Source organism: Hoplias malabaricus, chromosome 14 (genome assembly GCF_029633855.1).
Source record: "Hoplias malabaricus isolate fHopMal1 chromosome 14, fHopMal1.hap1, whole genome shotgun sequence".
Classification (NCBI taxonomy): Eukaryota; Metazoa; Chordata; class Actinopteri; order Characiformes; family Erythrinidae; genus Hoplias; species Hoplias malabaricus.
In genome coordinates this window covers 10,020,645-10,044,801 of record NC_089813.1, presented here as the reverse complement: position 1 = coordinate 10,044,801, position 24,157 = coordinate 10,020,645, and the positions used below count along the sequence as shown (strand labels likewise).

The following is a 24,157-nucleotide window of genomic DNA, read 5'->3' as shown; positions in this document are numbered from 1 at the left end:
GATCTCAAGCTGGTCCCAGGGAGCTTTAAAACATGGCTCTACAAAAATGCATAAATGCAAACCAATGTGGCCCACCCTGAGCAGTGGCAGGTGTTTATTTGTTGCCATGATGCACATGATTATTAATCCTGTTTAGACCAACCAACCAATCATCATTGCTCACTAAACCCACTATTTTCGTGTGTATATATTATAGCAAAAGCAGATATTCAAAATGAAATTAAACTGAATGTGCATTTTTAACTGTTCCCATTAATAGCCATCTCATTAAGGAAGCTGGGGGTTTGTAAAATGTTTGTTACATGAAAAAATGAGTCACACTGAGAAGGTTAACCCTTGTCTTAAAATTTAATTAAATGCTAAGTTTTCAGTGAAATTTACAAAAAAATATACTTCTGGATCCTTGCCAGATTTCAATCATACATAAACATTATGGGATATTTTTTAATTAAGGGTAGCTAAATGTTACTCATTTTTTTCCTACATAACTCTCAGTAAATGGAACGTGAACTTTCATTTCACAGACTTTTCACCAAGAAATCATGTGCAATAATAAGTTAATTATGTGCAAAGGAGTTAATTATTCAAATATTTGAGTAGAAAATGATGTCCTCAGGATGGTTTCTTGTAGTATCCAGGTACATGATTTGATTTCAAATGTGTAAGAACAATATGGTGAGGACAAAGGAAAATTCTAAGGTGAAATTGCCTTCAGAAATGTGCATTCTTTTCAATGATTGGCCACATTTTCTCCAATAATTTTTGAGCAAGGTAATGATGGTGACATTAAGAAAGACATGATCCGTTACAAATTGTGACCATCCTCAGCCAATTAGAATTTAGTAGGTGTTTGACAGGACTGTAGAGGCGCTCTATGAATGTTTTTATAACAATATGCCCCTGGGAAATCCACTGATTTTTAACCCATTTGTTGCTGCAATTCAACTAGCAGAAACCAACTCTTCTTCAAACCACTCAGAAGCAGTGAGTAAATGTCAACCATGATCAAAATTACCATACAAAATAAGCATGAATTTAAGGAATACATATAAAGACATTAAGCAAGACTCTCATTTTTTTTCTCTTTTACATTTAGTGAGACAGACAGGTATTGAGAGAGACAGTTTTATCCATACAGGGGTTTATATCATTAGTAAGTACATTTACACTTCCTAAAGAAATGGTTTGTGGCAATATTTAAAACAAATACAAAACATACTAGTTTTGGAAACGTCTGATGTATGACTACACACATTAGATATACTATTTTATTAACCTTTACATATTATCTCCAAACACAAAGCTTGAAAGGTGGTGGAAGAGTGTTCTAAACTGTGATATTGATCAAGTAATATATAACTTCATAATTATCCAGGTACCTCTTCTGAGGAACTTTAAGATGTATCCAATGCTGACACACTTTGTGTTGTGCATACAAAACTGAAACAGTTGTGCATGAGCTGATGGCCACCGTGCCTCAGTACTGTGTTGTGGAGAGATGGAGAACCATCCATTACCATTAGGATGAGTAGGAGTGTTTATACCTGTCCTCACTAATGCTTTTGTGGATTCATCAAATTCTCACTACAGTGTTGTGAGTGTACAGCATCACCAGAAGAATACACACTCTCAGTGCTGTTAGGGACAGACAAAGTTGCTAATATCTATGATTTTAGATGAATGATGAGCAGTTTCAATATATTTTAGTCACATAGACTAGATAAAGATTAGCAAGCCAAAAAGAAACAAAAAAAGTGGTTTCCAGCTGTGTACGTACAGCAGCGTCATGTCAGTGTGATGAAATCCTGTTGAAGTTAAAGTGGCGGTATGGCTCTGCATGTCCAGCTCTGTGGACAGACTTCAGGAGCTGGTGTTCTTGTGTAGAGCTGTGTGGACTTTTTTCAAGTTCTGTCTCACTCTGATGAACTCCAGAAGCTGAATCTCTTCACGAACTTTCTCTTCCTGCTCTTTCTCCTTCTGCCGAATCAAATAACACATATAGGGTTTCTGGTGTTTACAAACTAGATCCCAATGTATTTGACTAGTCAGTAACATGTTTATTTACAAATCCTGTTTTTGGACAGTTGGCGTTTTTGTAAAATTCATTTAAAACAAGAATTTGTAATTAGTTAATCATCCTGACACTTCATATAATTTACAAATATACAAAAATGTCCTGTGGTTTCATTGAAAACTTTGATTGCATATTGTAAATATAAACAAATGTATAATTTGATGTCTGCAACACACTCCAAAAAAAATTATTATAGAATAATCAAGATATCATCGATGTCCAATTAAAAACATGTAACTCCATATTAGTTGATTTTTAGTTTACTACATCATTTGAACACAGCAGCTGTCCTTCACACTGTGTGACAATTTCATGACGAACGAACCAATAAAAATGCGCCCGAATTTCTTGGAATATAATCGTTTTACTTTGACTTCCATTGAAAGTTAAGCCGTTTTTTTCTTCTCCTGTAAGTTACTACAGTGAAACAACTTACAAATTTTCCGAGATACAAGCCATTGCTCGGTCAATGTTTTGCTTTATGGTGCGAGCCCAGATCTGAGTTACGAGTGAGTAAGCTTAGCCGACCCGCCACTAGGTGGCCCGGCGAGTGTTCAGTTCACGCTTTTATCTTGCCATGCAAGTATCCCTGTCGTATCGCTGTTTTTTGTGGCATTGTAGCATTAAGTGTGTAGCCAGTAAGCTAAACGATAGACAAACTCCCCCAAACCCCCTCCACCCCTACCACCGTCTTCATCTGATCTTCAAGTTAAATACATTTAAAAGAACCAGTTAATTTCTTTTGCATTCACTTTTATTATGTATTATTATTTTATACATTATTTGTTATTTATAAAGTACATATTTCTTATTGTGGTGGCAGGTAGTGTCGCGGTCACACAGCTCCAGGGACCTGGGTTCGATTCCTGCTCTGGGTGACTGTATGTGAGGAGTTGGTGTGTTCTCCCCGTGTCTGCGTGGGTTTCCTCCAGGTGCCCTGGTTTCCTCCCACAGTCCAAAAAAAAAAACACGTTGGTAGGTGGATTGGCGACTTAAAAGTGTCCATAGGTGTAAGTGTGTGACTGACTGTGTGAGTGTGTGTGTTGCCCTGTGAAGGACTGGCGCCCCCTCCAGGGTGTATTCCTGTCTTGCGCCCAATGATTCCAGGTAGGCTCTGGACCCACTGCGACCCTGAACTGGATAAGCGCTTACAGATAATGAATGAATGAATGAATATTTCTTATTGAAAAACACGTAACAAAAAATTGGAGTGGTTTTTGGGGGGGCTGGAACGGAATACAATGAGCATCTGCCAAAGATTCAGTATTTGCAAGATATTTGCAAGATCCCAAATTTCATGTGGGAATTTTTAAACAGATAAAAAAGAAAATTTTTCATAGCAGGAATAGAAAATGATTTAGGTCTATACATATTCATGTTATTTTAGCAAGACAAAGCCAGGTTTTATTTAACACATGCTACAACAGACTTTGTTTTTAGACACAGCGAGTGCTTAACCGATCTGCATACAGTCCTGATTGATGACGTTTGAGTGTGTTTAAGGAATCGAGTTTTAAAGGAGTTTATATTTACTAATTGGGTCAGTGAGGGCATTGGAATCTTTTCGTGCTTCAAAATAATGAAAACACAAAGATTCTTGTGTTTGTTGCAGTTACATAATTCAAAGCTTTCTGGAAACAGGGTTTGCATATAAAGCCCAATATTGACTGTTCAAAAGTTTGGAATCATGTGAGGTATTAAGAGTTACAGTGGACTGAACTGACTTGGTAATGGGACTATTTTATTTAATCTCTAGAAATATATGTTGGTATAGTATGGTGAAATATTGGTGATACTACAGTAGTATAATTGGTCAAGCTGCTGCTCTCACTGTAGCATTGTAGAAATGTTTCTGATAGAAGGACGCTTTTAACACAAAAGCTGACCTTAAAGCAGTAATTTCAGTTACATACAGAAACAGTAATGAGCAGTGTAGAATTAGGACTGAAGCTGGTGCTAACCATCACCTCCTCGTGCTTCTGCTGGCGTTTGAGCAGAACCTGCTCCAGGGGGCTCCTGTCCCTCTCCCCTTCCTCCTTCTGGGTCTGCTCTCTCTTCCTTCTTTCTAGAACCATCTGCAGCTCAGGCTTACAGCACACCAGCAGCCCTCTGCCCTCCCCACAGAGTCAAACACAACACAAAATCAAGCAGACACAAGCATACACTATGTCCAAAATCTTGAAAGCACTGCTACTTTCTAAGGTCCACACACTGCTGAGCCAAGCTGCGCATAGACAGCTTGTGCAATTTCAATAGAAAAGCATGAAGTGAAATGGGACATTATAGTTCAGCCAAACATAGATAGAGACACTGATCACCATACTCAATGCCAAGCACTGGCTAGAAAGGTATACATCCCCCAGCATTGGGCTTTGGAGCATTGTAACTGGATTTTGAGGAGTGATGGATCTTCATCCAGTATCTCTGGGATGAGTTGGAGATGCCTGTGTAGTGCAGAACTAAACAGCTTTAATAATAACTGACAGCACAAAAGTTCTCAAAGTTGATTTTAATCGAGTGTAAAGCCTTTCCAGATAATTGATGGGGATAAATGGTCTATAGTTAATATCACTTCACTTGATTTCATAGAAATGGGGAATGAGCAGGTGCCAACAAACTTTAACTAAATAGTGCAGTAACAATTACACAACCATCCATTGAAACATTTCTCATAGAAGTACCCTTTCTGATGGCACAGATAAGAAACACTATGATAATCCTGTTCCAGCCCAAAAGCCAAGACCACGTGTTGGGCTTTAATGCGTGAGGATTTATTTCAACACTGTTCATTTTGCTGGGTGTTGAACAGTGGACACTGATTTGTAAATAACAAAGGCAGTCATGGCCATGTCTTGTTTAGATCTAAACTGAGCCTTGTTTCATTTCAGTCTAGTATTTCTAAGCTCTCTCTATGTTACATCACAGTGCTGTAAAGAAGAACTATCCAGCAAGTCCTAACAGGGTGGATGTCTATCGTTACAGCACGGATACAGCGGCGTAAGTAGGCTATCGGTGAAGCGAGAGAGTGGTGTACGATTGCAGCCCGTGTGGCCACGCACAGCTCCTTGACACAATAGACGACAGAGAGAGAGAACGAGACTTTCATCAATTTTTCACCAAGCTCACTTCACTGGCTCAGCGATTTATGAAAAGGCAGGCAAATCCTTTCGAATGGACCTTGTGTCCCTTTTCATCTTCTGCAGGAGTGTATCTGGGTATTTTGTTACATGTGGAAATGGCCTGATGCTGTAAACCTACGTGAACATGAGTAGTGTTCTTACTTCTTGTGAGCCAGCAGCAGTTCTTTGTGGAGTTCCTGGTGGCTCCTCGAGGCCTTCACTGGGTTGTTCAGGTTCCAAGGACTCTCACTGATGTTGTGTTTATCTGCATTTTCTGTGAGAACATTAAACATGAGATGAGAACTACATTTCTGAGCCAAATCTAAGCAGCTGGCTCTTTATTACATCTGTACATTTTTTCTTACTTCTTTAATTGAGCTAATCACATTCAGTAAATGGAAGCTGCATTAGTCTTTTACTGGAGAAAAGTGATGTTTTTGTGATACAGAGATGGATCTCTCCTCCGTGATTGGGCAACATCTAATATCCCGTTATTCAAAGGATATTATCCCAGTATCAATGCCGTTACTGAACTTGAAGAAGTATCAGTTATCACCAGTGACAACAAAATGTAGATTTCTTACTCAAAGCGCATTGAAACTGAATGTAAATCAAATGCATTTGTATAATATTCTATGTAATTAAATGACTTTTGTTTACTTATTGTTTTAATAATTTTACCACTTTTCTTCCCCAACTCGTTCTTCTATCTAGAACGGAATGCACATGCTACCTATGAGATATATGAAGTCAGCCACCCCTTCTTTTCAAATTGCTGCTAATGTAACATTATTAGATAGCTCAACACACTTGGATGAGAACACTAACTCCCTGTTCTTTTATGTTCATGTTGTCTAAAACTACTCAGTAAAGGGAGGGAGAGGAAGTTTCTAAACATTAATAGGAACCACATTTCAACAGTTATTCTATATACATGTAAAGATAGGTCTGAACACTACTGACCTCTGTTGTGTGGAAAAACAGAGCTGTTGTTGAAGGCGTTGTTGGATGTGCGTGTTCGGAGGTGTGCAGGTCTGGGAGAGTTGGGTGTGTTGTTGTTGGACAGAGCATGTTTCAGCTGGTGCGGGGATGGGGGTGTGGCCAGTGGGTGAGATGCGGCTGCTCTCATGGCACAGACTGCTTTGAGCGATGCAAGCACCTGACACTGGGCCCTCAGCCACAGCTCCTGCTGCATACTGGACACTGCGGGAGGGCAGAAGTTTGTGTGTGTGTGTGTGTGTGTGTGTGTGTGTGTGTGTATGTGAATATTTCGGGGTCGTCAATGAAAGCAGAGAGAGCGAGAGGAGTGGAGAGATTGAGTTTCACCTAAGTGGAAATCTATAATTTATTTGCCGGTCAATGGCCTGCCAAAACTGCAAATGATTTATTAGTTATCTGGCATATTTAAGCCAACAGAGTATTACACAGCAAATGTGATTTTGTGCATTTGTATATTAGCTTCTAAACGTACAAAACGTGTATACACACACACTTTCATTACTTATGAGTGTGCAAAGATTATAAATATTATGATAGAGCTATAATGCCAGTATGCAAGTGCAGTTATACTCCATTAAAATGTTTAATAATGGAAAGAAGCATAGTAATTTACATCAGTGTGTCTTAAGCTCCTTTTATAATAACTGAAAATGACAAATATGAGTGTGCATCCAGTATATAAGGAATATAATGAATACATTGAACTAATCCATATGCTAGTAAATGGAACATCACAGCACTAATAATTGAGCCAAGCTTCCAGCAAGTTATGTCAGGCGTCTGTGAAAAACGTGCCCTGCCCTCACTAAATTAAAGATGTTACTACTCACAAACACAAAGGAAACCTAGATGTGGCAATCTCTTTTCCAACAAACAGCAAACAAACACACTAAGAATTCACATAAAAATTTTGCTTCGCTCATTTAAAAAATTAGGGGTTATTCGGAACTCACCCAAAGTATGTCAGCCCTCCATGAGCCAGGTCGCCTCTGAGCTCCAGTGAGTAACAGATATCACCTTTACAGCACAGCACACTAGACACCTGAGAAAGGGGAGCGTTTATCTGGCCCTCTATCTGAACTGCTTTTCCCTTCCCTACCAGTTGGGGGTTGTGTGAAGCATGATTTCTCAAAATGCCACCTCCAGGGCCAGCAGTCTGCTAATCCAAACATAAACAAAGTTGATCAGATTTTTAGAACTATAGGCCAGAATTTTCCAGTAGGTGAATTTCCTAGTTCTGCACAGTTCCTCACACAAACCATCAGTAGAGTGAGTATTCTGGATATATTACATTCAGGCCAACAGGTGTCAGTATAGTGACTTACTCTTAAATAATAACTTTTAAATAATGGACTCCACAGGGTGAGAAGGCATAATGACCAAATGTATTAAAACATAATGATAGTGAAGGAATAACTAACTGTGCAATTCTTACTATCCCTTCTATTAGCAATTCTACTCTGGGTGGTAGATATTTCAGCATTGCTGCCCCCAAACTCTTGTCCTCCTGTTCTTTGTAACTGTTCAAACACGACTCACTTCAAATATCTACTCAGAATGTAGCATCACGTCCTGAACATAATAATGCTTTCAGTTTCCTTATTTTTAGACATAAACATCCTTCTAGATGAACAAAGGCTGCCAGAAAATAGTTCAGCAATATTTCGTCATCTTGTGCTACAGCCAGTGCAGTCAAATGGCCAGGGAAAGAAAATTTAAAGACATGAGGTTTGGAGACCAGTTTTGGCTTCACTCTGCTGCCATGAAAGGAAGCTTCTTTTTTCTACTTTATGTCCTTTATACTTTTTATGATTGTAAATTTGATTTTATGATCGACTGTATCATTGAGTTTGTGAAAAGCACAATATATATGGAACTAGTTTTTGTTACAAGTCAAGATATATGACTGTGAACAATGTAAGGACAGATAAATTGATATTATATACAGAGGTTTTAAGGGTGAAATACAATTTTAGTCCAAGACTAGGCTCGAACAGTGTCCACAATTAATATCACGTCATGTGAAATAGACAAGGAATAACAGCAAGACAAATGAAAAATATTTTATTAAAATTTCAATTGGATAATGGTGGCCACATCTATTACTGAATTTAGAAATATACACATAGACTGAACGTACACACTGTCTGCTACCTGTAACTGGTTGGCAACCATTAAATGCAGATGTCAAAAACATCCATGATCAACAATAATCCCAATTACAGGAGTAAGAGATACATGTTTACGTTTCTAATATTAAGTTCTACCACGACCCTGAAATGGATTAAGTTTATATACCTTCTATTTAAAGTATATCCCCCCTCACTGCTGTACACTGTATTTGAACAACTTTGCACCTTAAATTGGTTTGTCTTAAGTTATTCAACCACTCAATAAATTATATTTCTAAAATGTTTCAGCCTGAAAAAAGGTAGCTTCTGTTAATAATTATATCTAAGAAAACAAGCTAAAAATGGTTGTTAACAATGAATTACAATAAAGATTAAACTTTGTAAGACTTTAAATATTCCATATGATTTCAAAAATGTATTGAGTGTCAAATGAAATATTGTTAAAAGCAACACTATCAAGTTGCAGATAACTCTCTCCTAATCAACTTTAACACATTGTGCGTACCTGCAGCATCACAGTGCTGCTAAAATCTTGTGCGTGAAAACCCTTGGCATCAATGAATCAGAATCTGTAAGAATGCATTTTTTGCTTTGACTACATCTGGGTGAGGCATTTTTGAGATGTTTGAGTATGAAATTACACATACGGTTAACTGTCTAGGAAAAATACTAGGACAAAAAAACAACAACTTTATACTATTTGATGATTCTTTAAACCCTCCCACTCAGCACTTGTTTTATATACATAACGTTCCAATAGAATTTCTTCAACAAACATTTTCTCCAATCTATGTCATTATCTTGTAGGCAATTATTTAAGTCATTCAAACCAAGCAGCTTGAATTTAACAGTAGTACTGTACTGTGGAAAGAACTGTATAATTACTGTAAGAAGTATTGCGAGTAGTGCACAGATCAAATTTCAGGTTAACCTAATGCATAAGTCATGATGAATCTGCCATAAAATATCAGATGCTTGAAACCTACATAAAAAACACAATGCACTTAAGCTGCATGATATTGGGAAAAAACTGAAATTGTAATATTTATATTCTGAGATACTGTGATATTAACAATGTCTCTCACAAAATCTAGCAACTAAATTTGTGTATCCAAGATAGGAGTAAAATAAATCCTATTGAGCATATATAATCTGCCTCTGGAAGATATGGGATATTAGAACAGTGCATAATTTCCTACTGTGTCAAGCAGCAAGCAAGTATGGTCATAGTTTATCACTGCAGAGCTTTAAAACAGTTTGTTTATACTATCAGACAGACACTGTGTGTACGTCTCAGCACTTGGTCCTTGGCATTCTCTGTTACTCCTCAATTCCCCCACCCCATTTGTCTTCTCTGTTCAGGCTGTAGATCAGAGTCTGCAGATGCTGTCTTTGTTTCAATTGGTCAATAAAACAAAAGATGATAGAGATTTGCAGATAAATGCAATGCCAGCCCCATCCATACTGTGTTGTCTAAACCCTTAGTTACACAATGTAAAACAACCTGTAATTTGTCTGGTTCTCAGCTGTTTAACATCTGCTTGTGTCATTTTTAAAAATGGACTCTTTCATGGTTAGGCATCCAAAGTTTTTTTTTTTTTTTTTTTTTTTTACAGATGTTGCTGAGATGCAGCCATTGATAAACACACAGTATTATACAAAGATTATAAAATGCATCCATTATGAAAAAACACCCCAGAAGTTTATATAAGTGAATTTTTATATATATACCAAATTTATATATATATATATATATATATATATATATTTTTTTTTTATATATATATATATATATATATATTATTTATATATATATATAAATTTGGTTGTTATTGACTTGCTTTGTGTAACTCTTGCCCAGAAATTCATCTGTGTGTTACTCAAAGCATGCAACTGGTAGTTTCTGAAAGTTTCACCATTTCACAGTGTAAAACTAGCCTTAGATTAAGCCTTTCACATGTAAATAAAAATTAATTTCACTAGTATATTTCCAGTTCTCTTAGAACATTCAGAGTAGCAGGACATTCCTTAAATTGTGCAAATAACTAAATCCTAAAGTAAACTATATCAACCAAAGTAGTATAACCTCTATTAGCGGATATGTGCCATCTCCTCAAGGAAGGGGGTCTTCATGCAGCCCGTGCAAAGCTGGTCCATCCAGAGAGGTGCCTCATGCTGCAGAGGAGTGCGGCGGGGGTAGAAGGTGTAGGAAATATCATAGTTCAACAGGCAGCTGATAGAGGCCATATAGAGGTCTGAGAAGCGACAGAGACGTCGGGAGAAGTAGGTAGGGTTATGGCATGTGCGGAAGATGCTACCAAACTGTGGATTGAACAGGTTCTTAGTCCTGGAACTGTGGGAAATGCAAAACAGTAGAGAGGTCAAAATAAGCCTATGCTTGGCAGTTGTGAATAATACCATAGATTAACCACATACACTACTGCCCAAGTACCAGAAACACATGGTCCCATTCTGGCATAAAGCATTGCTCCTATATGTTTACATTTCATATTGACAGCACTTCCATATTATTCCCACAAATAAAAAATTACTTTACTTGAGCTCAATTAGAAATAAAAACAGTGCTGTTCTTATTAACCTCCTGGTGGACAGCAATCTTTAAAAAGTAGCTGAGCTCTCAGATAAATAATATTATACACCAACCGTATTTCTTCTCGTTCTTTCAGCCATTCCTGTAGCACCTCTCTGGAATCAGGATCTCGATACATCTAAGCAAGCAAGGAAAGAAAGCCACAAAAATATTTTTCATATCATAGACATTTATAAGATGATAAAATGTTAAACATTGCTTACCAAAATCTGACACCTAAAGAAATGCTAATACAAGTATAATCAGCTAAGGCAGACTTCTTTAGCTTATTACTAGAGCTAAGAGACTAATGTAATTAGCAGGTAATGAACAACACTTAACTACAGTTTGCAAAGTATGTTTTGTATGCTATGCATACTTGCATGCGCTCCAGAAGTCCAGTGAGGGCCTGCAGCCAGGTGAGATTCTGAGCGTACTCCTCAGTATTCACTACCTTGGTTTCCAGCTCTAGCTCAGGAACAATGGCTCCTGTTCGCCAGCCGTGACGTAGCATCACGTCCTGAACATAATAATGCTTTCAGTTTCCTTATTTTTAGACATAAACATCCTTCTAGATGAACAAAGGCTGCCAGAAAATAGTTCAGCAATATTTCGTCATCTTGTGCTACAGCCAGTGCAGGCAAATGGCCAGGGAAAGAAAATTTAAAGACATGAGGTTTGGAGACCAGTTTTGGCTTCACTCTGCTGCCATGAAAGGAAGCTACAAATTAAAACATCAGTATGATGGAGAATTAGGAAAAAAGTGAGCATATGAAAAATATATGAATCCACTTATTCATAGATCAGGTATGGGACATTTCCCCAGAGGCAAAGAATATAGAAACATGTGACTGTAATAAACAAATAATATAAAGACATGAGAATTATTTTAAACAAATAAGTTTTATGGGAAAAAAATTTAAAATGGTCAAAGGGATACTTGAGTTTAGAACTCAGGCCTGAATTCTGTAGAAAAAACGGTGTAGCATGAGATTGTCTGGTACAGTGTGAAATACGACTTCCTTTTTGGGCTCCTATGATATACTGCATCCTTGAGGAGATAAGGGTTCCATTTTGTATCCTATGAAATGCAAACTAATAGGATGGGCGAGATGACCTCACCCCAAAAAGTGTATGTAAACTGTGGTTTTCCGTGTGTCTTTGTGAGTGAGTCTGCAGGAGGCTTCTGGGACTGCTCCCCAATGTTTTAAGAAATTAAAGAGCCTGCTGATCTTCCAAGAAGTTGTCTTCATCTTTCAACTATTTTTTAAAAAAGAACTAGAAACTTTTATTTGAACTTATTCTTTCAAGTATTATAGTTAGATTAGATACAAGATTAACACGTCGTGGTAACAATAAGTAGCTGGCACATCTGATAAGCTAACTCTTTAAGATGAAGGGAGTTCACCTGGGATGAATTAAAGTGGAAGATTCTGATTGGCTAAATCACTATTCATACAAATTTGATGTTGCGTCTGCACTACACACACTAACATGCGACCACGTCAATGTGACTGCAGTGCACAGAATTATCCTTTACCAAATAATAGCTGCTCTTCAAATCATGAAGTTTTAGATGTGATTAATGTTTACAACTCTTATTTTAAAAGCTTTTTTGTTCATTGTATGTAGCTGTTAATATATAACTTCCTAACTGACCTGTTTTAATTATTAAATGTGAATAGTAACTTGTGTTCGAATCAGCAAACAATAAATACATTACTCGTTAATGCATTCAGAAGGTTCTACAGATAAAATGTTGTTTTAAGAAGACGCATAATATGCGGCAATATATACGTTTTCTGCTTTTCCTTATTTATACAAATTCACCTAAAAAGATGAAAAGGTGTTTTCTACGTATTGTAGAAAATAATGTGTGGTCAGGTGATTACGTAATGATTTTGACATATCTGTCAGTCATTTATTTATTAGTTCATTGTCTGTAACCGCTTGTACAATTCAGGGTCACGGTGGGTTCGAAACCTACCCGGAATCACTGGGCGCATGGAAGGAATACACCCTAGAGGGGGTGCTAGTCCTTCACAGGGCATCTGTCAGTCACGTTTTTATTATTTGTAGGAATTGGTTTTTAAATATATGGTGATAAGAGCATAAAGTCTTTGTATGGTATCAGACCTAATGGCTTAAAAAGTGATCAAAAACCTGATTTACACATGAAGGTATTTGTTTCATATTAGTAGGGTGAATCATGCAATATAATAACGATCTTGTGTGTGAGGGTCTCTATTTTGGAATATTACCGCTAGGTCACTGTAGAGATGGTCTCCAAAGTAGAGTACCTTGGACCCTCTCCATCCTGTTAGTCGGAGGAAATCAAAGAGGTTTCCCTGTAACACATACATTTATAACTGTACTGTGTAATGAAATGCAATAAATAAAAAACCAGATAAGCCAAATGTGATAGAAATTAATGGGTCAATAATGGTCATACCTGTTTGTACACTTGACCCTTGTCTAAATTGCCGATCTTATCCCACTGGAGATCCCCTTTATTATCAAAACGCCTGAATGGCCTGTGAAATGATGAAGCATATATTGTCATTTTCTTTTCAAAGGATAACAAAATGGACAATGAACTTAATTTATTCAAAGTGTGAAATGATTACAGCAGATGTAGCAGCATATTATTTTTTAAATTAAGTCTTATTTTGAGGATAAATTAATCATTTTTCCAAAAAAATGTGCCACTATTTCCAGTAAAATGGCAGCATTTTGGCTAAATGGTGCCAAAAAAAAAAAAAAAATTCAGCACTCTTTACATGTTAAAATTAAGGATGAAGTACTTGATTATGTTTTATTTTTTACTGTAAGTACTTAATAACGAAACAAAAAATTGCTACACTTTGAAAGTCGTTAATCGGGTCAATTGTTTTGATTACGTCCATTTATGGTTATTTGAGGATTTCTCCTTACTCTCAGCCTGGGTTCATATTAGACTTACACAGATTGAACTCTGCTCTGCACTGATACACCAAATTAATGTTGATCCAATTGTGTAGCTGTGCTTGATGTGTTGCCTTCTGGCACAATATTCACAAAATATAATGATTGTATCCGTACAAATCACACATTATCCATGATCTGTTACTCCACTGCTTATAATAATTCATCAATTCATTCATTGTCTGTAACCACTTATCTAATTCAAGATGGGTCCGGAATCACTGGGTGCAAGGTGGGAACAAACCATGGAGGGGGCGCCTGTCCCTCACACACTCACACCTATGGACACTTTTGAGTCGCCAATCCACCTGCCAACGTGCATTTTTGGATCGTGGGCGGAAACCAGACCACACAGACACAGGGAGAACACATCAAACTCCTCAGTCACCCAGAGCGGGACTTGAACCCACAACCTCCAGGTCCCTGGAGCTGTGTGACTGCAACACTACTACTGCTGTGAATGCATGCTGTTTCATTTGAAAACATTGACTTCATTCTCAAAATATTTACTTTGAAAATTTTGAATATATACACACACACACATCATCCATAAAACACAGCGGCTTAGCAGACCATAAGTTATTCATAGTGATAACTCACTTGGAACAATCATTGAAGAAATGGGGCTTGTCCGCTTGCACTATGACCACGTCGAAGAAATCTCTCCAGTCTTTCCCAACCATGTATCTCATCCCCTTGTCACTGGCAAGAAGACATTGATTTAATAAAGAAGCAGAAATACATTCCATTTTAACTTTATATTATATTATAGTTTGCTATAAGATGTGTGTGTATGTGTGTGTGTGTGTGTGTGTGTGAATATAGTGCTATTCAATCTAATCTTTACACACTTTACACAATTAAGGACTCTAGAAGATAGTTGGCAAATGCATTAGAAAATCTAAGCATACTATTATTTTTCTAGATACAGCATCAAAATCATTATACAATAAACTGCCAGTGCACAGGTAGGCTTAGTACAGGAGTATTTGGCTTACATGTATTTCTTCACTTAACAAAGATACAGTGTCACTGATACCATACACTGAATATTTTGTTATATATTAATATTTTGTTAAACATTTGAGGAGTGAGTGACTGAGGGAGTAAGTTACAAGCCAGTTTCACAAGGTGCATTACACCTAAAACTTTTAAGCAGTCAGTTTAGATATCTGAGAATATGAACCTTCCATTCCTACTTACACAAAACTGAAAGGACTGTTTGTGATGAGGAAGAGCTTCTTCCCATGACTGACCAGTCGATGTAGCACTGCATAGGTCTCCTCTCCTCTGAGAATATATTTTTCTGGAAGAAAGAAATACAACAGGTAAAATATGACCTTCATCAAATATGATACTTCATCAAATATTTAATATTGCTTAAAATAAAATAACAATATCTAATATAAATTAAGTTTACAATTGTGACAGTGGAAATGTTCAGAAGCCAGAAACCTTATTTTCTGGGAGCTTTTCTTGTGAAACAAAACCCAAATAAATATCAGTCACCCATGAAGCCAAATCTTGTCAATAGGTTTTTCATGGTACACCTTATACATGTGACACAGTGAAGATTCCAAAACACCAAAGTCCACGCATGATGATGATCACAAAACTAATCCCAAAAATGGCATTTTGGATTACAAAAATTTAATTTTAAAAACTTTATTTAGCATTAAGTGTAAGAAAGCTGGACCTTACCCAGATCTTCCATGATCCACTTGTACATATAGCCCTTAATGTGCACCATTCCAATAGCTTCCTGAGGAGGAAAAATAAATTGTGAAACTGTGATCCAGAACTAATCATCCAACAGTAACCCTAAAATCACTAATGTTCTTGTGGCTAAATGTCATCAAATCCACACAAAAGTCATGTAACAACATTTAAAGCTTCCTCAAAAGAGAAAATGGTGTAGCTACTGTAAAGAGGGGATTAATTATTACCTATAAATCTTAATTATTACATTTCATGTTAAATGGAGTTGAAAGATGGGATTGAAAGATGATATTTTTATCTGTATTTTATTCAAATAACAAAAGGTTATCATATCATTGTTAAATATCAATATATTTATTTTATTCCAGAAAGGCACAGTGTTTATGTGACACTAAAATTCTGAACTAAAATACCGTCAATATAATGCTGCACTCAGTTCTAATAGAAAACTGAGTGACTGTAAACCAAGTCTAAAGTAAGACTAAAAATTGCTCCTGTTGGTCTTCTCTCTCTCAAATCATTTTTAAGAAATTCAGTTTGACAAATTAGATTGTTTACATTTCTGTAGACTTTCTCTTTCCACAAGTAGATGATCTTACATCTAGTCTCCTTAGACATAAAAATGAAAAAATAAAAAAAAACCTTGTCCATAATGAGAATTAATTAAATGTGTTCTTTGACTTTTGTAGGGTATCATAAGCTTCTACTTTGCTTTCTATTAGAATATACTGATGGTTTCATTGCTGAATATAAGTTGCATGCCATTTCAAAAGATTTGGCCAGTTTGTAAAAGACAGTTAAACCATGAAATCAAGCTCAAGGGCTAAATGTTTTTGTGTCAAAATGTATTTGTGTCATGTATTCTCCAACATGAAAAAAAAATCAAATAAGAAGTCTTTTCATAATCTCTGTAGTTTCTCTTAAACTACAATGAGATCAGCTACAAAGACTGCAACCATTAGTCTTCTATAGCTTACACCTGCTCAGTAGTCCAATTCCACACAGTGCAGAGATAACACTTGAGTGTCTCTGATGAAGCAAAGCAAATCCACTCTCCGTGGACCATGAACTATCAATGTAACCAGAGAACAGTCATGCTGAGCTCAAGGATCTCTTTACTAACAAAGTGTAATGAGAAAAGGCCTTTGTTTCAAGCGCATCTGCAAGACACCCCTGTCTCCATGCTGGAGAACAGGGAAATATAAACCTGCACAGAGTAAAACACTTACACTTACGAAATGACCCCTGATCGGGATAGAACACTCGATATCTGAGGCTCAGAAACCAGAGCCCTGTCTGCATGGTGAGTGACCAGGGGTGCCTAGACTCACTGCCTAGAAAGTGGTCTAAAGGCTGCTTGAATCAAAGTGGAAATTATAAGCCAGGGACAATTACACCTGAAACTCACAGACAGGACAGAATAAATGTCACATACACTCACTAATACATAGGGATATTTTTGAGTCACCAATCCGCCTACCAACATGTGTTTTTGGGACTGTGGGAGGAAACTCATACAGAAACCTTGAGAACACACCAAACTCCTCACAGACAGTCACCCGGAGTGGGACTTGAACCCACAACCTCCAGGTCCATGGAGCTGTGTGACTGCGACACTACCTGCTGCACCTCTGTGCCGCCCCAAAATTATTACTAGTTCCATTTAGATTTTTACTAGTACAAATATAATAACATAGCTACAGTTACCTTTTTTCTAGCACAAATGATATTGCAGATATCTTGGATTTATGTATATAAAATTAAATTTTAGAGCTCTGAAACCTAACCTGAAATATCCCTAATGTATATTTTTACTTGTAAAAACTTAGATATTGAATTACAATTCTTATTACTCAGAATTCAATTATGTATATGTGGAGCATGAATTTTTATTAGCAAAATATATTTGCAGATATCTCTAATTGGCGTTTTTACTAGTAAAAACTGTAATTACGGATATGAGAAGGTGAAATTCAATGTAAATCAATAAGTCCTCCTGGCAATGTGACTAGTCAGAAATTCTTTATGGATATGTAGGTCTGTGTTCTTACTCATAAAAATGTCATAGTTGATATCTGAAATGAGTTCTTACTACTAAAAAATGGATTTAGGACTTGTATCGCTGGTGACATTTTAGGCTAAAACAGCCTGCCATACATGTGTAACCCCATTTGTTATTGGAATATGTTTAAATCTACTTCCAGATTCTGATGTAATTGAGATCGCACAGTGCCCATGTCTACATATACTGTCACTGTATAGTCATGTGTGGATACCAGTTTCATTCATGACATGTATGCATGGCATCGCTCTTTGAAGGCAACCAGTCTGCTTCTTTTTGAACTGATGCGCATGGTATGGTACATTCGGTCAGTTTTCTTTGTTTAAAAGAAAAATTGATCTTTTTTCACAACAAACAGCAAGCATGGCTCTGGGAATGGACTCAAACAATTTGCTGAGTTTTTGTCATGTTCTGGTAATACTTACTGACACGTCTTTGTACAGGTGGACAGGCTCATACTCAATGTCATTGGAGATGAAGTAGTCATTAGCAACCGCCAAAAGCGTCATCTCAGGCAGAGAGAAGACGTCCATGAACTGCTTCACAATAGGTCCCTGTAGAAATATGATTGTTGATTATACAATGTTTGACAAAATGAACAAGATATGATAAAATAACACAAATTCTAACTCTTTAAGCTCCGCATTTGATGTTTTTTTTTAGCTCTCTTATATAAGCTTCATAAATCAGGTGCTGATCTACACATGTTACACAACCCCGGAACAACAGCAATGACATAAGAATAATCCAAATGACAAAATCTCATTCACAATTTCTTTAGAAATTCATTCAGAATTTTCTCAGTTTCCTTTGACCTCCCTTGTCTCAGATATTTAAATCCATTGTAACAGACTTAAAATACCCCAAAATAATTATCCTGTCTCTCTGCGGGCAGGGATGCGAAATACAAAAACAGGAAAGAGCCGAGAAAGGATGTCTCTTCAGGGGGCGCTTTCATAAGAGTGGAAAGAATTTGAACACAGGACATAGTGTCACACAATCAGGTGGATTAGTCGTGAGAGTCCTCCACATTTTCACTCCGAAATCACTTCATCTTACCTGATATACACTGACACTAAGTCCATGTAATCAACTGCAAACCTGCCACTAGTCGATACAAATTTAATCCCAAATCAAAGTCCTATTACCAAAAAGCTGCATGAATGCCGGAATACTTCTCACTGATTTAATAAGCTTGGAAATGCAGCTAAAATATGCTGGCAGAAATTCAATGTCTGGCACTGCAACTGCTGATCCAAACAGAAAGTTGACTAGAAAGCTAGGCTAGCAGAAAAGGTAGGATTACGCATTCTATTTATATTCCTTTTCCTACAGGCTTCAGATTAGAGTCACAATTCCTAAATGAATTTCCCTTTGTGCCAAAAGACATCAAACTGATGGACAATACTAAAGAATCTCAAATTACCTTTCCATAGAAGCCACTGACATGGTTTAGAGGGACATGATGAGTCCCTTCATACAGCTGGAGCACCTCTTCTTCTGGCAAAGGCTTTAAACCCCTGCAATATCCATTTCAGAGATGTTCAGTGAACAGAACAGAATAACATAGTCTTTCTGAGAATGCAATGAATTACAGATGCAGAGAAACAGCACTCACCTATAAACTGTTCCCTGCTGAATATAATGGAAGGCATCAATCTTCATCAGAAGTCCCTATTGCAGAGCAGAGCAAAATATGAGGCCAGTTTCCAAGACTCATTGTGTGATGACATTCATCACACAAATCACTTAAGTGCATTTTCTTTTGCTGAACTTTCTTTTACACAGTAAAAAATAAATTAAATTTTACAGTAACTCATTATAATCTTTTTTCAAGTTACTTGAAGACATTTGAATTGCAATAATTCAGTCAATATTACTCAAATTGATGGAGCAGCTGCACATCTAAAGTCACCATGCCCAAACCAAGCATGAATCAACAAATATCTGTACACCAAAATCACTTATGCTCTTCTTGCTGAATTCACATAAATCTTACTAAACACTTGCCAGAGGAATACAGGCAGTAACTTCCACGAAGTAGGGAAAAACAGCTTGCTAAATCTCAAATCAGTATTGAGAAATAGGCAACCTTCCAAGATTTCTCAGTCATTTTTTAATACTTGAGCAGTGATTTTTCATTTTCAACCTCCAGACTACTATTTTCCATTATTCATAAGTTTACCTTTTGGATATCATAATGAAGGCCTCTTGCTGCAAAGTTGGGGATGTAGTCATACTTTCTAATGCCTTGTGGGTACTAGGAAAAGAGACAAAAACAGGAAGAAAGTAGTGCCTATGACATGAAGCCATTGTAGAACTAGACATGCAATAAGCTTTACATATCACATATATATTCAATTACTTTTATAAAAACATTATGTCAAGGCAAATGTCTTGATAAAGACCAAGATATTGACAACAATCGTTATATATCTACATATGTTGTTAACCCCCTCCACACAAATATTGTTTATAATATTTAAACCTACAATAATATAGTTATTAAAGTGCATAACACAACAAAAATTTATTCAACAGATCATTGCAAATATTTGAGTGGTTGTATAGTTGTATGCATGTTTAAACACACCAGATATTGTATGTTTTGCTACATTTATCTCACCAACTTTGAAAACTTAATGTGATTTTTTCCCCTGTAAATGTTCTTGCACAATTTTGATGCGTTATCTTTGTTTAATATTCATTCATTGTCTGTAACCATTTCACCCGTATGAGGGTCACAGTGAGTATGGAGCCCACACAGAACCATTGGGCACAAGGCACAAACATACTAAACAGGGTGCCATTGCAGGGCTTGACACTCATTCATTCACTTATACACTCACACCTATGAGCAAGTTCACGGAGCCAGTCAACCTACCAACATATCTTTATGGACCGTGGGGGGAAATCATAGCACCCAGAGTAATCCCACTCAGACACATGAAAAACACACCAAACTCCCCACAGACAGCGATCCGAGGTGAGGATCAATCCCAGGACCCAGAGACTCTGGACCTATGTGGCAGTGACCCTGCTGCCCAATATGCCTAGCTAGTTTAGTAACTAAACATGCATAAAATGTGCAGACATGTGTTGTCTATAGTGTCTGTGAATATATTTTCACCAACTGAAGGGTATGTTGTGCTAATAATATGAAACCTAATTCACCTTAAAGTGCTCGATGAGAAAATCTCGTGCAGTGTTGTAGATCATGGCATCCAGAGCACTGGAGTAAAGGGCAAGTGTGTAGTCATAATCAAAGCCATAGATGTCCACCTCTGAGAGATTGACCTCATTATTGGCGTAGATGGTGGATGGGTTGAGCAGGTTACACACTCCTGGAGGAATCAGGTCTGGATAGAAGCAGAGAGATTAATTATATCATAAAAAAATCCCCAAATGATTGATTTGAGAGAAAAAATGTAGTGGTTCTTGAAGTAAACATCCAGAGTCATAACTATTCAGAGTAATGTTAAGCACTATTTCCTCATTTCCTCAGTCCAGCACATTGCTAAAGCTCAACAACTTTGGAGAAGAACACTAACTGACAATTCTGTGACATAATCTCACAGATGAACAGGGGAGGAGAGGGAGGGTTATCTTACCCACCAGGCGAGATATTAAGAGTAGTTATTCGGTCTTGAACTCCCAGTCATGGATGGCTATGACATTATTAAAACTCTGTTGTGTTATTTTGGTTTCTCCAACATTTAAAACAATTATAAACTGCAGACAGACAGACAGATTGGGAGCTCAAGGCACCTTCAAGGGTGCTCTTGCTTCTCCATAGCTGTGTATAGGGAACCTGATTCTGATTATGTATATAGTGCATTTGCTATAAACTTGCATATCAATGAATTAAGCTTACACTCTGCACTTTAACCTCGCAGTCACTGGTTCATTTCAATATAAGCAATGAAGAAAGCAAAACATCAACGACTCTCACTGTCCACCTGGACCGCACTGTAGCCACCAGTGTAAATACAAACCAGTATCATGCTGTGTATCTGCACAGATCAAACAAAGTCTTCCACCAGATCAGGGATGGATCACATGTAGGACTACAGGGCAAGTAAATAGAGTGGCAAGTAAATAGAAGGTCAGCAAAGGACCCAAAAAATTAGACTGTAAAAATGCTTATACATTTATAAACAGCATTAAACACAAAGATCATTGACCAAAAAAAAAACTACGCATAGCTTAATAATGAAAAGTTAAAGAAGACAAAATGATTGTAATATTTTTTAAGCCAATGTTGACTCAGTGTTCCTCTAAGTTTTGCTTTCTAGTTGTTCTCCCTGAGCAATCATAACGGCAGAGGTTTAGTCAACAGAGAGATTAATAAGGGTCACCTCCTGTTGCCCAATCTGTTTTCAGACTCTGGGCTGGGACCTAGGGATTGGAAATGGGTACAATGAGTGAGTAAGGGATTGGCATTAAAACAGCTATAAAGGCTGCATCTCTATTTTTCTCTTTATCTCCCAATCTGTCTGTATAGTTTTACATAATAGAATATGTCTGTTATGAGATTCAAAACAGATACTGTTTGTATTATTTGCATTACAATGTTCAATCTATGGGCTGAGGGAAAGCAACCATCACACAGTAAATAACACTCCAGCAAATTAATCTATACGCCACCAAACTACTACACTCAATCCTTTACAGTCCACTACAACACAAAGAACTCCACTAAACTTCATTTCACTAGATAACATTCTGCTAAAGCCCATTATGCTCCAATTAATATAACTAAATTCTACTAAAGTTCACTAATTCCTCCCACATCCAGTACCCTCCACTACAGTCCAATACACTGCAGTAAACTCCACCATGTGGATTGACTTATTATTTTTCTTACCCCACCAGGATAACTTATGCCCAAAATAAAGCCTGTCGAATAGGAGAAGAGATAAGGGACTTTTCTACTGACTTGTCCCTTCCTGACCTAACATGACCACTGCTGCTGCATAAATGTTGGCATGGACTAAAACGCTGGCATGGACTCCAGGGCTCAGATTGAGAAATACTGGTGTAAACAAAGTCAGAATCATATCTTATCGTATTCATGTCTGGGTTCTTGTTTATTCTTTTCTGCCAAGTTAAACAAAAATAGGCCATGATAATATTATATGACTTTCATAATAATGAAAGTCATAATAATTGTAAAGTCTCTCATATGCCTTTGTATCTCATAAAAATGCAAACCCAGCCAATAAGGGGCTCATATGTGCAGCCCATCCTGTGTTGAGACTTGTCCAATGGTTTACAATTTGCTTCCCATGTCCTCAAGGGTCATTGATGGGTTTTAACATAGGGCCCAACTGAGACCTACTAATAGCCAAAATACCAACCCCACTCATGCCCAAATTAATCTAGAACCCAGTTAGCCCATGTTTAACACTTAAGGGCCCCATTGAGGTGAGCTTGCTGGGACAGCTTCTCTTACCTATGACCTAGGTAGACAGTATCTTATAACAATACAAAACAGTATTTCAGTTATAAATAAGCATAAAAAAGAGACCCTGAGAAGTCAAGATTTTGAAAAGCCATCTTATTATTGAGGTACTAAATAATTATTATGCGATTGTTACACATAAAAAGGGACATTTTCTCATAAATATGACTTTCTAGACGCCAAAAGGGCTTCCAAACCTAACCAAAAGGGTCTAAAATGCATCGGTGCTCGGGCTGAAAAATATTTTCTGGAAGGTTCCACTGCAGATTTCTATGTTCTGGAAGTAACAGCACATACAATACTTTTAGAGCAGACATTGTGATTTTCTGAATGCTCCAATTATTTTGACTTTGTCATTATTTTACCTCAGTAACAGTACTTTTACTAGTCTAGACCCTTCGAAGTGCAATACTTAAAAAGTGCTTATTACCGTGGACGAGGCGCTTCATCTCGCTGTACCGAGCCCAGAGGTAGGACTTCTGTTCCACCTTTAGCGCCGCGGAGGAGAAGGAGCGCCCGGACACGTTCAGCGCCTCATCCCCGCGGGGTTTACCCCCAATTTGGAGTCTGGGGCCCACGGAGGAGGATGGAGCAGCCAGTCCTGCAGGTGAGGGGAATTTTTTACAACCCCCTCCATCTTGTCCACACTTCTCCACAGCGCAGGATGGGCAGGGCGTTGGGTTTCTGCTGGAGAAGTTTTTTAAGTCTCGGTGTTTTCTTGCTAACGGCGGAGTTCTGCTTCTTTGCCACAACGAGCGTCCCACTCTCTGAACAGACATTTTACAACAGGTTTACATGGTTCTTTATAACTCCCAGCGCACTAATATACACAACAGTGCTTCTGCTGCCCAAAACACCAAAAACATCACACCGTATTTGTGTCAACTCAATCAGTTCCCCAGACTAACGGACGTTGGGCTTTAGGGCGTATACAAGGCAGTGGGAGGGGCGAAAGGAGCGTACTATTGGCCCACAGCGCCGTCAGTCATATATTTCCACATTCTTTGTTCCCGCCTCTATCCCATGTATCCCTC

The 24,157-nt window shown here is 37.5% G+C and overlaps 2 protein-coding genes across 5 annotated transcripts; both read right to left on the bottom strand.

Moving 5' to 3' along the window:
- Window positions 1-346: 346 nt before the first annotated feature.
- On the bottom strand, window positions 347-7,207 carry si:ch211-218o21.4 (protein FAM107B). Of its 2 annotated transcripts, none has more exons than XM_066644252.1 (5): window positions 7,146-7,207; window positions 6,157-6,396; window positions 5,356-5,467; window positions 4,036-4,183; window positions 347-1,977 (listed from the first exon to the last, which is right to left on the bottom strand). In XM_066644252.1, exons 2-5 carry the CDS (start codon window positions 6,386-6,388, stop codon window positions 1,861-1,863), a joined length of 609 nt encoding a protein of 202 aa, XP_066500349.1. In that variant the 5' UTR covers window positions 6,389-6,396; window positions 7,146-7,207; the 3' UTR covers window positions 347-1,860. The 2 variants fall into 2 exon arrangements, with proteins under 2 accessions (XP_066500349.1, XP_066500350.1); XM_066644253.1 differs by having other exon boundaries at window positions 4,042-4,183.
- LOC136666180 (5'-nucleotidase domain-containing protein 2-like) lies at window positions 7,002-24,119 on the bottom strand. 3 transcript variants are annotated; one of them, XM_066644251.1, is made up of 15 exons: window positions 23,554-24,119; window positions 20,834-21,018; window positions 19,845-19,919; window positions 19,278-19,333; window positions 19,086-19,179; window positions 18,085-18,213; window positions 15,580-15,640; window positions 15,082-15,184; window positions 14,479-14,580; window positions 13,367-13,448; window positions 13,176-13,262; window positions 11,294-11,434; window positions 10,989-11,053; window positions 10,411-10,677; window positions 7,002-7,351 (listed from the first exon to the last, which is right to left on the bottom strand). In XM_066644251.1, the coding sequence occupies exons 1-14, from the start codon at window positions 23,900-23,902 to the stop codon at window positions 10,416-10,418; spliced, it is 1,791 nt and encodes a 596-aa protein (XP_066500348.1). In that variant the 5' UTR covers window positions 23,903-24,119; the 3' UTR covers window positions 7,002-7,351; window positions 10,411-10,415. The 3 variants fall into 3 exon arrangements, with proteins under 3 accessions (XP_066500348.1, XP_066500347.1, XP_066500346.1); XM_066644250.1 differs by having other exon boundaries at window positions 7,002-7,348; XM_066644249.1 differs by lacking the exon at window positions 7,002-7,351 and having other exon boundaries at window positions 10,155-10,677.
- Between the last annotated feature and the right edge of the window lie 38 nt (window positions 24,120-24,157).

Coding starts and splice junctions, on each gene's coding strand:
- si:ch211-218o21.4 (XM_066644252.1), bottom strand. CDS start 6,388: ATGCAGCAGGAGCTGTGGCTGAGGGCCCAGTGTCAGGTGCTTGCATCG. Junction 4,184..5,355: donor CTGCTGCTGGCTCACAAGAA/GTAAGAACACTA, acceptor TGGGGAGGGCAG/AGGGCTGCTGGTGTGCTGTA. Junction 1,978..4,035: donor AGAAGCACGAGGAGGTGATG/GTTAGCACCAGC, acceptor TTGATTCGGCAG/AAGGAGAAAGAGCAGGAAGA.
- LOC136666180 (XM_066644251.1), bottom strand. CDS start 23,902: ATGTCTGTTCAGAGAGTGGGACGCTCGTTGTGGCAAAGAAGCAGAACT. Junction 21,019..23,553: donor GATGAAGCGCCTCGTCCACG/GTAATAAGCACT, acceptor GCTTCTATCCAG/ACCTGATTCCTCCAGGAGTG. Junction 10,678..10,988: donor AAAGAACGAGAAGAAATACG/GTTGGTGTATAA, acceptor CATTTCCCACAG/TTCCAGGACTAAGAACCTGT.